The sequence below is a fragment of the Lithobates pipiens genome, unplaced genomic scaffold, assembly GCF_037356315.1.
Source record: "Lithobates pipiens isolate NorthernLeopardFrog02 unplaced genomic scaffold, aLitPip1_a1.2 Scaffold_16, whole genome shotgun sequence".
Lineage (NCBI taxonomy): Eukaryota > Metazoa > Chordata > Amphibia > Anura > Ranidae > Lithobates > Lithobates pipiens.
Window position 1 is genome coordinate 309,916,448 of NW_027507748.1, and position 14,844 is coordinate 309,931,291.

The 14,844-nt window shown below is 42.3% G+C and overlaps 1 protein-coding gene across 4 annotated transcripts in view; it reads left to right on the forward strand.

The window, feature by feature from the left end:
• LOC143982690 (transcription factor ETV7-like) overlaps nt 1-14,844 on the forward strand; it is a 75,619-nt gene that overhangs the window by 33,714 nt on the left and 27,061 nt on the right. For all 4 annotated transcript variants that reach the window (XM_077481619.1, XM_077481617.1, XM_077481616.1 and 1 more), the window contains 2 exons: nt 5,579-5,743; nt 11,774-11,890. In XM_077481619.1, the coding sequence (XP_077337745.1) occupies nt 5,579-5,743; nt 11,774-11,890 (282 nt within the window). The remainder of the gene's footprint in view (nt 1-5,578; nt 5,744-11,773; nt 11,891-14,844) is intronic.

Genomic DNA, 14,844 nt, shown 5'->3' on the forward strand with positions numbered 1-14,844 from the left:
GATAAAAACGTAAAAAAAAGTGTGGTGTCTAATTTAGTTAATATGTTTAAAAAATATATATTCTTGAGTTTATATATGCAGTGATTAATATAAATAACCACCAAATGTACTAAAGTACTGCGCAAACTGTTGGTCCCATATAAATCCCGTATAATAATAAGAAATAATAACGGTTAGGAAACAAAATATCGAATCCACTCTGAGAATAACAGACAGAAGATATATATATATATATATATTCTCACAAAAGTACACCCCTTACATTTTTGTAAATATCTTATATCTTTTCATGTAAAGTAGTGAGTGTACAGCTTGTGTAAATTTGCTGTCCCCTCAAATAACTCAACACATAGCCGATAATGTCTAAACCGCTAGCAACAAAAGTGAGTACACCCCTAAGTGAGAATGTTAACATTGGGCCCATTTACAGCCCATAAAGCTGTGATGAGGGGCCATTTTATAGAAATCGTAACCATTAGAAAACGCCAAAAACTCAATGAAATTCGCACGCTCATCTTAGACCTTGAAAGACTATACCACAGACATGGTCAAACCCCATCTCAAGATTTTCTACTTCAAATTAATGAAAAGAGGAGCGCCATAGACACCCTACTCTCAGAACACACTGAAAAATCCCTTTGTTGGGCTAAAGCTCACCTCCTCCTCCATAGCAATTCAGCCTCAACCATGTTTGCAAGGAAATTGAAACAAACCCAGCCAACACACTCCTATAAACTTGACAATAGGGACGGTAACCTCTCAACCCACCCTAACGATGTCCTTAACATTTTCTCCTCTTACTACCAAAAACTACTGTCAGACCCCAAGCTCCCACCCTGCCCCTTATCCCACACCTGACTGGATGCCCTTTCACTCCCCCAGCTCACATAGTTAAAACTACAGACCCCTAACACCCCCTGTATGGAGAAGGAAATTACCTCCATCTTCTCCTTTTTGACGCCCTCCAAAACCCCAGGCCCTGACAAGTTCTTTGACTCATATTACAAAAAAATTGCCGGAACCCTGATCAACAAAATGACTAAACTTTACAACCACATTTTGAAAGGCAAACACTTCCCTGAGGAAATGCTACTGGCAAATATCTCCCTAATCCCAAAACCAGAAAAGGACCACACCCTCCACCAAATCTTCCGCCCCATCTCAATCATTAAAAATGACCTAAAGATTTTTGGACACCCGTTAGCAGACCGCTTGGCTTTGGTTATTGCAACAATTATCTCCCCTGATCAAACAGGTTTCATACCGTCTAGACCAGTGGTTATCAACCCTGTCCTCAGGGTCCACTAACGGGCTAGGTTTGCAAGATAACTGAAGTATATCACAGGTGATATAATTTGCTTCTCAGTGATTGCAGTATTCTAGTCTGCATCTCCCCAAGGTAATACATAAAACCTGGCCTGTTAGTGGGCCCTGAGGATGGGGTTGATGACCACTGGTCTAGACAGTTCTCCGACAATATACGCTTAGCAGCTAATATTATTCAAGACACTGACATTCACTCCAATAAGGTATTACTCTTGAGCCTAGACATTAATAAGGCCTTCAACAGCATCCTCTGGCCCTACCTGGACATCATTCTGTCTAAGTTTGGGTTCATCTGCAAATTTATCAATGGATTTAAAGTCCTTTACCATCATCCCCAAACCCACATTAAACTCCCAGGGTACAACTCTGAGTAGTTTGCATTAGGTCGCAGAACCAGACAGGGCCCCCTTTCCCCCCTTTTGTTTGCCCTGGCAATAGAACCACTAGCCCACTGAACTCCACTCACCCTAATATTAAAGGTTATATAAAAAACAACCAAGAATATAAAATAAGCTTAAATGCAGATAACATCTTCCTATTCTTATCTGACCCCTAATCTCCCTTCCCAACCTTCTAACTTCCCTAGACTACTTTTACCACCTCACTGGCCTAGGAGTAAACACATCAAAATGTACAGCCCTACCCATCAACCTTCCTCAACCTTTACTATATACCCTTAAAGATAAATTTAAATTCTCCTGGAGCTCTGGTATGCTACAATACTTAGGGAGCAGACTTGCCCCCTCACTTAAATTGATGTGCACTCATAATTACCCTTATAATTACCCTCAAGCGTTTTCCAATTTCCGAATTTCTTTTTTTTTAGGCTGAATCCAAGCAGTAAAGATGTCAATCCTCCCCAAACTATTATTCTTCTTTAGAACATTACCTCTTTATGTCCCCCATTCCATGATAATGACTATTCAGACAGAGGTGCTCAAATTTATATGGCAAAAAAAAAACCTTGAATGAGGCGTTTGCTGATGTATAGAGCCCAATCTGGAGGTGGTTTGGGATGCCTGGATCCATGGAAATACTTCCTGGCATCCGGCCTCATCCAAATGGCCCAATGGCACACCTCCCATGCATAAATATAAATACCATGGCTACAATTGCAGAAGGGGACTATCTCAACCTTATACCAGTACATTAATGACCACAATACTAAACCAAATCTACAGCTATGTTAGGCTGGGAGACAGAGACAGCCCAGGAGTTTCCAGCGGAGGACTGGCAGGATATGGTCTCTAACATGCATAAATGCACAAGCTCAGTCTCCATCAAGGAGATGGTAGTTAAATTACATACCCGTTGGTACTATACCCCTGACAGGTTACACAGAATTTACCCACTGGTCCCTGCCACATGCTTTAGAGAATGTCAGGACATACTCCCCTGCACATATTCTGGAGCTGCACTGTTTTGAAACCCTAATGGCAAAAAACCTCCTCCCTGATACTCCAGTTAACTGGAGTACCAGTGACCCTGACGTTTCAAATGTGCACTCTTTTTGCTGCGCTCCCAGGGGTCTCTCCCTCTCAACAGAAGCTAGCGCATGTGCTCTTCCGTGCTATCCAATGAGCCATCACCCTAAACTGTGACGCCCTTCTGTAACATGGTCACAGGTGCTCCGGCGTATGGAATCCATCAGATTGATGGAGAGACACTATGCACATCATCGACCGTAAATGGGGAAGTTGGTCAACTCACCAAATATGTACCGGGCTTGGAGACCTCCTAGTCCCTAATACCAATGACCAGATGGGTTGAGGCCTCCCTTGTTAACATATCCAGTACTGAGGAGGATTCTACTTGTTAACTTCTTGGCCTATACATAATCATCTATTATTTTCTTACCACACCTCACAGATGCAATCTGGTCTATGCACATTATTACTCTTGCATTTCTCGTTACATATATTTTCTTTTCTGTTTTTCTTTGTTTTCTTATTACATTATTTACGGTTCAATCTGTTAAAAGGTAACAGGAGAGATGTATTTGTGTACCATTTTATCTTGTTCCTTGAAAGTAATGGTTACCTCTCGGTGCCTGTACAACACGTATTTACCTGATATACCTCTATAAAACGTTTGTAAACAAAAAATTGGACCCAATTAGCCATTTTCCCTCCCAGTGTCATATGACTTGTCTCAGGTGTGCATGGGAAGCAGGTGTGTTAAATTTGGTGTTATTGCTCTCACTCTCTCATACTGGTCACTGGTAGTTCAACATGGAACCTCATGGCAAAAAACTCTCTGATGATCTGAAAAAAGAAAATTGTTGCTCTACATAAAGATGGCCTAGGCCAGTGATGGCGAACCTTGGCACCCCAGATGTTTTGGAACTACATTTCCCATGATGCTCTGGCACTCTGCAGTGTAGTGGAGCATCATGGGAAATTAGTTCCAAAACATCTGGGGTACCAAGGTTTGCCATCACTGGCCTAGGCTATAAGAAGATTGCCAAGACCCTGAAACTGAGGTGCAGCAAGGTGGCCAAGACCATACAGCAGTTTAATAGGACAGGTTCAACTCAGAACAGGCCTCGTTATTGGTCGACCAAAGAAGTTGAGTGCACGTGCTCAGCATCATATCCAGAGGTTGTCTTTAGGAAATAGACGTATGAGTGCTGCCTTCATTTCTGCAGATGTTGAAGGGGTGTTGGCGTCAGCCTGTCAGTGTTTAGACCATATGCCGCACGCTGCATCAAATTGGTCTGCATGGCTGTCATCCCAGTAGGAAACCTCTTCTAAAGATGATGCACAAGAAAGCCCACAAACAGTAGACAAGAAGACTAAGGACATGGATTACTGGAACCATGTCCTGTGGTCTGATGAGACCAAGGTAAAAGTATTTTGTTCAGATGGTGTCAAGTGTGTGTGGCGGCAACCAGGTGACGAGTACAAAGACAAGTGTGTATTGTCTACAGTCAAGCATGTTGGTGGGAGTGTCATGGTTTGGTGCTGCATAAGTGCTGCTGGCACTGGGGGACTACATTTCATTGAAGGAACCATGAATGCGAACATGTACTGTGACATACTTAAACAGAACATAATCCCCTCCCTCCGGAGACTGGGCCACAGGGCAGTATTCCAACATGATAACAATCCCAAACACACCTCCAAGATGACCACTGCCTTGCTAAAGAAGTTGAGCATAAAGGTGATGAACTGGCCAAGCATGTCTCCAGACCTAAACCCTATTGAGCATCTGTGGGGCATCCTCAAATGGAAGGTGGAGGAGCGCAAGGTCTCTAAAACCCACCGGCTCTGTGATGTCATTATGGAGGAGTGGAAGAGGACTCCAGTGGCAACCTCTGAAGCTCTGGTGAACTCCATGCCTAAGAGGGTTAAGGCAGTGCTGGAAAACAGGACAGTACATTTACACTGTAATACAAGCTGTACATTCTCTACTTTACATTGTAGCAAGAGATACTGTGTGTATATGTGTATGTATATGTGTGTGTGTGTGTGTATATATATATATATATATATATATATACACACACATCATATACATACCATATCATCAGACTCTGAGATCAAAATTTTAATTTACAGAAAAATAAAATTTTAAAAGAAAAAAACACCCGAATAACTGTTTTGCAGATTTTTAGAAAGGCTTGTAATATAAAATTTATCATGACAGACTCTCTTGTCCATTGCTTTTTGTATCACTTGTAATGATGTGGTTAAAAAATAAAAATGAGCCCTTTAAAGTACAGCAGATAAGCAGATACTATAAGCCCCCGTTTACACCGGAACTGTTCAAATTGCCGCAGCGACTTTGAAAAAGGGCCCTGCACTACTTTTTTTCATTGTGACTTGCATAGACTTCTGTATAAAGTCACAAACCGCAATGAAATTGGCAGTGAAAATCAATAATGAAAATAGTTGACTATTTTTATAATCGATTATAATTGATTATGTCAAATAGTTGTTTCAGCCCTACACATAATTCTGAATTTTATTACATAAAGTCTTAAGGGAGTTACATTAATAAAGACAAATATTCTGTTCACTTTCCAAGGGAATTTACCCCAAATCTTTGTGAATGTGGAGAACTTTAACTTTGCAAACAACTACCCAAAATTCCCAATCACTTGAAATGGAAATTCCAATGCTCATAATATACTCATTGCTTCCTTTGATGTGACATTATATAATCAGGCAGCTTTTTGAAAGCCTATTAATATTTAAAAGCATAGCCAATCACGCCCAAACAGTTTACTAAGTCATACTTTGGTTTTCAGGAATTCATCCATCCCTGTGGAGTAAAGAGGATATCATCCACTGGCTAAGATGGGCAGAAGAAGAATACTCTCTCGATAAAACAGATGACGCCAAGTTTATACTGAATGGAAGAGCCCTGTGCATTCTTACTAAAGAAGATTTCAAATCCCGCTCACCAAGTTCAGGTAAGGTCCCAGATGACATACACTATATTGTGAAAAGTATTGTGACGCCTGCCTTTACATGCCCTTGAACTTCAATGGGATCCCAGTATTAAGCCCCATACACACTATCAGATTTTATGCTGATTTTTTCCTTCAGATTTACCAAAACCATATAATATGAGGTCAAACCTTTGGAATTTCAATGTGTATGCAATCAGGCAGCCCCTTGCACTACATGGCTTTGGTAAATCTGAAGACAAAAATCAGCAGAAAATTTGATAGTGTGTATGGGGCTTTAGTCTGTAGGGTTCAATATTGAGTTGGCTCACCCGTTGCAGCTATAACAGCTTCATCTCTTCTGGGAAGGCTGTACACAAGGTTTAGGAGTGTGTCTATAGGAATATTTGACCATTCTTCTAGAAGCACATTTGTGAGGTCAGGCACTGATGTGGATAAGAAGGCCTGGCTCGCAGTCTCTGCTATAATTCATCACAAAGGTGTTCTATCGGCTTGAGGTCAGGCCAGTCAAGTTCCTCTACCCCAAACTCACTCATCCATGTCTTTATGGACCTCGCTTTGTGTTTTCGCACCCCAAATTGGTCCCTGTAAATGAGAAGATTGGAGCCAGCATGCCGATCCATGCTCTGTTTCCGATGGGGGTGACACTGTTGTGTTTAGATATAATTTCCTACTTGATGGTGTCACCCCTCTGGCAGGTGTTACCTGGATGCGGTCCGCACACCCCCATAGCGACGCCACTGTTTAACTGTGCCATTCTTACAGCCTCAGATCATTCTGACTAAACATTTTCAGTTTCCCATTCAAAAATAAGTGAGCTGCACAATGTACTGCAATGTGTAATCATGTGTAATATTTGAAGGTAAATTAACACAAGTGTTTAGCCCTGAGGAACAGAGTCAGGGTACCCATGACAGGCCACTGCCATTCCAGGCAGACATGGTCATCTTCATGTCCAGATGTAGCACAATCACTTGGGCCAAAACAAATTAAACTCTTCAGTGAGTAATATGCCTTGAACTCAGGACATAGTAGCGAGGAACAAAAGAGAGGGAAGAGCTCAAGAAAAGCTGAGTTGTCTTTCATATCTGTCTAGCTACAAGGATACCTAGGAGAGGGGCTCAAAGGAATGCTTTTTCCTATTAGCCTCAAAATTCAAGTATGCAGAATATATCACTAAAATATTGTTTTTGCTAGAAAAAATTATTATATGCAATAGTCAGCATGAATTTGTGAAAGCCCAAAGTTGCCAAACAACTCTGCTTTCTTTTTATGAGGAAGCAAGCAAAAATGTGAACAAAGGAGTGGCTGTGGATATAGTAAACTTGTATTTTGCAAAAGCATTTGACAAGTTTCCCACACACAACTAATGTGTAAGTTAAAGTCTGTGTACAAAATCCAGTTTGTAGATGGATAGAGCATTGGGGGTTATTTACGAAAGGCAGATCCACTTTGCACTACAAGTGCACTTGGAAGTAAAGTCGCTGTAGATCCGAGGGGGACATGCAAGGAAAATAAAAAACAGCATTTTAGCTTGCACATAATTGGATGATAAAATCAGCAGAGCTTCCCCTCATTTCAGATCTTCCCCTCTTTTACAGCTACTGCATTTCCAAGTGCACTTGTAGTGCAAAGTGGATTTGCCTTTCATAAATAACCCCCATTGGCTAAAAGACAGAATTCAGAGAGTAGTGGTTAATGATACTTACTCTAAATGGTCTAAGGTTATTACTGGTGTACTCCACGGTTCAGTGTTAGGACTCTTACTTGTTAACATATTTATAAATTATATTGCGTCTGGGATTATTAGTATAATCTCAGTGTTTGCAGATGACACCAAGCTATGCGGTGGAATAACGTCCTTACTTGATGTCTCCCAATTTACAAGCTGACCTCAATTCAGTAATTGGACAATTATGTAGCAAATGAGATTTAATGTTGATAAGTATAAAGTTATGCTTTTGGGGGCTTCCAACTGCACTATACACAGGGTGTGCAGTAAAGGCTTGTATACACTAGCCAAATATCGACCCGTTCAACAGAAACCATCCGACATTTGGCCAGTGGGTACAGCAGTCTGGTATAATGTTCAGCTTTTGTCGAACAGGCACACTTAAAATCCAAGTCGATCAACATCCAATCAGCGCTGATCGGTAATTTTGGCGAAGGGCAGTTCCCCCTGTCAGAACACAGTAGCTCAGTGGGGAGATCACTGTACTAACATCTCATAATTAGTACAGTGAGCTCCTCATCTTTTTTTTGTTCAGCCCTCTTGGTCGAATAAACAAAAAAGAACTGCCTGTGTGTACCAGGCACTAGACTTTGGCATTAACTTAGAAAATGAATCTGTAGAGGAAAGCATCCACCCACCAACTCACCATGAAGATACTGTAGTGTACACACTAAAATATGATTGTACAATCACCCTGAAATTTACCAATTCAGTGTAATATGAGGCCAAAACTATATAATCCATTCAGTCTGTATCAAATTAGACAGGGCCTTGTATTGCATAATTGTTGGTAGACCTAAAGAAGATTGTATAATCAGATTGTATAGTATGGTATACTCTTATGGAATCACTGGTGCAATATGTGACAGTAGTTATCAGGGCCAAATTAGTGAAGAGTTTCTAATTTTCTGTGTATTAAAGGAGAAATATAGCCAAAGCTTTTTTGGTTGTACTTCCCCTATGGATCACAGGAGTGTAGTTCATTCTTCATTCCTGCTACCCGTTTTCAGCCAACAGCGGGCTAAAGCCCACTGTTGGCTGACATCACAGAGCTGGTCCAGGCATCCATCCAAGATCCCAACCATATGGTCAGAATCGACCAAGATGCCTGGACTGGCAGCTGGCTCAGCCTCTCAGCGAGCTTCTGGGCCAGCTGTTCCCACCCCATCCAGAGCTCAGCTCTCCAATGAGTGATGGAGGGGCAGAGCAGAGAGCAGTGACAGACAGTCACCAAATCTCTGCAACCTGAAGATTGAGAGCTGAGCGATCAGTGGTGTTTGATCTCTCAGTTCTCGGTCTAGACCAAATACCCCACATGTTCCAAAAGTAAACAAGTGTAATGCCACGTACACACGATCGGACTTTCCGAACGAGCGGACTTGCACACACATGAACAGACTTTCCGGAGGACTAGGTCCGACGGACTTCCCGTCTGACTTTTGTTGGAGGTCCAACGGACTTTCAAAATGAACGGAGTTACCCACACATGGACTAAAGTCTGTTCATTTTGAACATGACTCCAGGTACGATGGGACTAGAGAAGGAAGTCAATCTCGCCGCTTTCATCAGCGAGATTGACACCTTGTGAGCCCCGTCACCTGGTAAGGATTTTAAGGGTAACCCCCTACGCTGAAAAACGGCTTTGGGGTCCCCCCAAAATCCATACTAGACCTTTATCTGAGCACGCAGCCCAGCCGGTCAGGAAAGGGGGTGGGGACGAGAGAGCGCTTCCCCCTCCTGAACCGTACCAGGCCGCATGCCCTCAACATGGGGGGGTGGGTGCTTTGGGGAAGGGGGGCGCCCTGCTGCCCTCCCACCCCAAAGCACCTTGTCCCCATGTTGATGAGGACAAGGGCCTCTTCCCGACAACCCTGGCCGTTGGTTGTCTGGGTCTGCGGGTGGGGGGCTTATCGGAATCCGGGAGCCCCTTTAATAAGGGGGCCCCAGATCCTGGCTCCCCATCCTATGTGAATGAATATGGGGTACATCGTACCCCTACCCATTCACCTGGGGGAAAAAGTGTCAATAAAAAAACACACTACACAGGTTTTCAAAGTAGTTTATTAGACAGCTCCAGGGGGTTTCTTTTAACTTTGGGGGTCTTCCGACTTCTCAATGCTTTCCGCCTCTTCTTGCTGGGCTCCTCCGCTCTCTTCTGCTCTTTTGGCGCTCTTTTGCTAGTGGAGGAACCCGGCTTTCTCCTTCGTCGTTGCAGTCGCCATCTTCTTCTTATTATTCTTCCTTCTTCTGTTCTTCTGATGTTGACACAACGCTCTCTCCCACTGTAATGCCGTGGACACGGTGTACGGCAACTTATATAGGCATAAGGGGCGGTACTACCCCTGTGACGTCATAAGGGCCAGGGTCACCGGGTGACATCTAAAATATAAATTAAGCTTTGGCGCTAAAACCTTTTTGTGCACTGTGAATACTAAAATCATATATGAGTGTGAGATGATCTATTATCTCTGCTGGTGCTCTGGAGAATTTAAAACAAATTGCGGTGGAAACCTCTTAAAACCACTATATACGTGATGTTAAAATGCGTGAAAAAAGAAAAGAGGATGTATGTCTGTTGATTTACACCTCAAAAATGCACATGTGTATTGGAAAAGTGGTGAATTAGTCACATAAACACAATTAAGAATACTACTGTGCTCGATAAAAAAAAAAAACATACATAAACCAATATCTGAAAAATCATATGCAATATGTTCAAAGTGATAATCAAAAAGCGTTTTGTGAAAGTACCCAGAAAAAATAATAATAATAGTGACAAAAAATCTTATAATGTCCAACAGAAATTTTCAAAGTCGCATCAACTGGTTGCTGGAAAAACGCATGGAACTTTCATCAAATGAGGAAGGTAGAGTAAAGTGACTAGTGCAGAAGGGTTAAATGCATTCCTCTCCGGTGCGCCACTCTGTGTTAGGAAAAAGGTATATATATGTGCTCACCAGACAAAAAACCCTCAATGGGTTAATCGAGCAGCCACAGTATGAGCCACTGTGCAGCTTTCTTTGGGCTCTGCTTCTGCTATGCTGGGGAGATGCTTTACACTTTTCCTTCCACAGGTAGTCCGTTTAGCAATTATGCCTTCTTGATGTCAGGTGGCCATTGTGACATCACCCGGTGACCCCTCCCCTTATGCCCATATAAGTCGGCGCACACCATGTTCACGGAATTACAGCGGGAGAAAGCATTGTGTCAAAATCAGAGGAACAGAAGAAGGAAGAAGAAAAAGAAGACGGCAACGACAAAGGAGAAAGCCGGGCTCCTCCGCTAGCAAAAGAGTGGCAAAAGAGCAGAAGATAGTGGAGAAGCCTGGCGAGAAGAAACGCAAAGCTCGGAGAAGTCAGAAGGAGACCCCCGAAGTTGGAAGAAGACCCCCTCCCGGAGCTGTCTAATAAACTACTTTAGAAACCTGTGTAGTGTGTTTTTTTTATTGACACTTTTTCCCCCAGGTGAATGGGTAGGGGTACGATGTACCCCATACTCATTCACATAGGCCAGGGTTGTCGGGAAGAGGCCCTTGTCCTCATCAACATGGGGACAAGGTGCTTTGGGGTGGGAGGCCGCAGTGCGCCCCCCTTCCCCAAAGCACCCACCCCCCCATGTTGAGGGCATGCGGCCTGGTATGGTTCAGGAGGGGGGGCCGCTCGCTTGTCCCCAACCCCTTTTCCTGTCCACCTGGGCTGCGTGCTTGGATAAGGGTCTGGCATGGATTTTGGGGGACCCCACACTGTTTTTTCGGCTTAGGGGGTTACCCTTAAAATCCATACCAGACCTAAGGGCCTGGTGTACAGTGCCCTGTAGCCGAGAACCAGCGCGATAGGATCACGCTGGAAACATTCTTGCAGGCAGGTGCTGTAGTTGCCGTTGCATCGTAGTTGGTCCATCGGACCAGCATACAGACGACTTCCCGGCAAGAACTGGGTCCGGCAGATTTTCGGCAGGAAGATTTAAAACATGTTTTATGTCTAGGTCCGCCAGACTTTGGAGAAGAAAAAGTCCGCTGGAGTCCACACACAATCTAATTGTCCGATGGACTCTGGTCCGCTGGAAAGTTGGTTTGTGTGTACGCGGCATTAGAGTATGAATATTACCCTACACAGGTCAAAAACACTGAAAATACACACACATGTACGTAGTACTCCACAACCATATAGAAGAAACCCAAGGCTCAGCTATATGAAAAGTTTCAGAGGACAACTATTATTAGGGCCTAAATAGTGAAGAGTGTCTATTATATGTATGTATGTATATATAAATGATTATGATTTTTTTTTTTTACATTTTAGGTGATGTTTTATATGAACTGCTACGATGCATTAAGACTCACAGACAAGGGCTCACAAGTTATCCTGACTTCAGCCAGACAATAAGAAAATATAACCATCTCTATACTCAGACTATAGGTGAGTTAGATCATTTGCAATGGTATTTTTATTTTTTTCTGGTTAGGTGCAAGATGTGTTCTATAGTAAAGTGTACATTTCACAATACGTATAATTTGAACTGTACTTCATTCCACATCCACTGACCAGAATTTACCTGACCTGAAGCATGCTATTCAATGAAGGAAAATAATAAGACTCAGGGAGGAAAAAAGCAAAATGTTAACTGGTGGTACAATGAATTCATACGCAGGGCTTTCATTTGGCACCTACAGTGCAGACTAAATAGTCAATGAGGCATGGATACTGTGGGTTCATTTTTTAAACTACCATACTCTTTCCTTAACAATAGAAATGTTCATTTAGCTTAGTAGATAAGGTGAAGCTGCATTTTACTTAGATTGTTCAATTGCGTGTAAAGTTTTTTTTTTTATTTCCTTTGCAGATGATCAAAGTGAACACATCTTTATTTACTCAGCTATGTTAACATGCTCTTTCCAAAGTGAACAGTCTAGACTTCTTTAGTAAACGAACCCCACTATGTTGCTATTGAACTGGTTCTACATAGTATGGGAGCCTACAATTTAACCAAACAAAACTGACAACTATTATTGGTTTAACAGTCACATGCTAAAAATATATACGATTGTGCAAAAGTAGTATGTATTTTTAGCGTGTGACTGTTAAACCAATAATAGTTGTCAGTTTTGTTTGGTTAAATTGTAGGCTCCCGTACTATGTAGGACCAGTTCAATAGCAACATAGTGGGGCTTACTAAAGTCTAAAGTCTAGACTGTTCACTTTGGAAAGAGCATGTTAACATAGCCAGTTCACACAGGTCCAGGGTGGCTTTCAAAAGGGTCCTGTACATGTTTGGGTCTGGTTCAGGTGCGAATTCAGGCAAAAATTCAGACCTGAATCGCACTGGAACTGGGGAACAAACACGCCCTGGACCCCAGGCTGCGGGTTCAAGCCTGGGGGTCCGGTGCTTGTCTGTTCACCAGTTCCAGTGCGATTCAAGTCCAAATTTTTGCCTGAATTCGCAACTGAACCAGACCCAAACATGGACCCTTTTGCAATCTGCTCTGTGGCTGCCCCGAACCTGTGTGAACCCGCTCCATTGAGAGTTGGTCACACTTGTCTGTCATACGAATTGGATGCGGAGAAACCGCATCCAATTTGCATATATGTGAACCTAGCTTTAGGCAGGTGTGAACAAATGCTGTAAATTAAGAATGCTTTCAGAAATAGAAGTGTTAAGTGAAGTGTTTAGAAGCGTTTATTTTTACAAAATGGAAAGTATATGAAGAAAGGAGAAATCCAAATCAAATCAATGGTTGGAGTGACCACGCTTTGCATTTAAGCCCTTGTACACACGGTCGGACATTCTGACAACCAAATCCATTGGATTTTGTCCGACTGATTTTTTTCCGACAGATTTTGTCCGAAACTGTTGCATACACACGGTCGGACAAAATTGTCGGAAAATTTGATCGTTCAGAACGTGGTGACGTTATTTCGCTACGACGGGGCTACGTTCAGGCTAGTAGCCAATAGCTTTGGTTTAGGAATTTGATCTGAGCATGCATGGCACTTTGTCCAATCGGAATTCTCTACAAACGATTGGAAAAAGTCAGATCGGATCATGTTGTTGAAAAATTTTATAGCCCTGCTCTAAAACTTTGTTGGTCGGATATTCCAACGGAAACAGTCCGATGGAGCCCACACACAGTCGGATTATGCGACAACACGGTCCGATCGGACATTTTCCGTTGGAATGTCTGACCATGTGTACAAGGGCTAAGATAGCTTCAATTCCTCTAGGTGCACTTGCACAGTTTTTGAAGGAACTTGGCAGGTAAGTTGTTCAAAACATCTTGAAGAACTAAGCACAGATCTTCTGTGGATGTAGGCTGCCTCAAATCCTTTTGTCTCTTCATGTAATCCCATAAAGACTTGATGATGTTGAGATCAGGGTTCCATGGAGACACTCAATATTGTACCTTTCTCCAGCTTTTCAGCAAACAAACTGCCTCCTGTTACATCCATATTTGTCAAATTTTCACTTAACAGTCTAGACCAGTGATGGCGAACCTTGGCACCCCAGATGTTTTGGAACTACTTTTCCCATGATGCCCTGGCACTCTGCAGTGTAGTGGAGTATCATGGGAAATGTAGTTCCAAAACATCTCCAAAACAATTCCTATATTTTTGTGGATAGCTGAGTCATTTTAGCCTTGTTTCCACGTTAGGTGTATGGCTTTTTGACCACAAGTCTTCTATGAAGGCCACTTCTGGCCAGACTTCTCCAGACAGTAGATGGGTATACCTGAGTCCCACTGTTTTATCCAATCCTGCTTGACATATTCAGATGCCAAAGGGAATTAAGCATGGCATTTCTTTCACCTGCTGCATTAAGTTTTCTTGGCTGACCATTGCGTCTACGGTCCTCAACGTTGCCCCTTTTCTTTGTGCTTCTTCAAAGAACTTGAACAGCACATCTTGAAACCCCAGTCTGCTTTGAAATCTTTGCCTGGAAGAAACCTTGCTAATGCATTATAACTACCTTATGTCTTGTGGCTGTGCTCAGTCATCCCCATGGTGTATGACCTGTGACATGACATTGTCTTCTACAACATCACCTAGCAGGGTTTGGCTGTTCCTCACCAATTTTTAAGCCTCTTACACAGCTGTTTCTTTTTTAATTAATAACTGTATTTTAACCTAAATATGAAATTGATGATCGTTAGCTCCTGCTTGGTATAATTGGTTAATCATACACCTGACTGTAATCCTACAAAATCCCTGACTTTATTCAAGTGTAAAAATTGATGCTGGTTTGAAATCCAAAGGGTAGTCACACCAAATATTGATTTGATTTAGATTATTCTTCTGTACTTCAGAAAGAATTTACTGTCTTTTTAGGCACATTATTATAAAATATATAATATTTAATATAATATGCTTTTTCAACA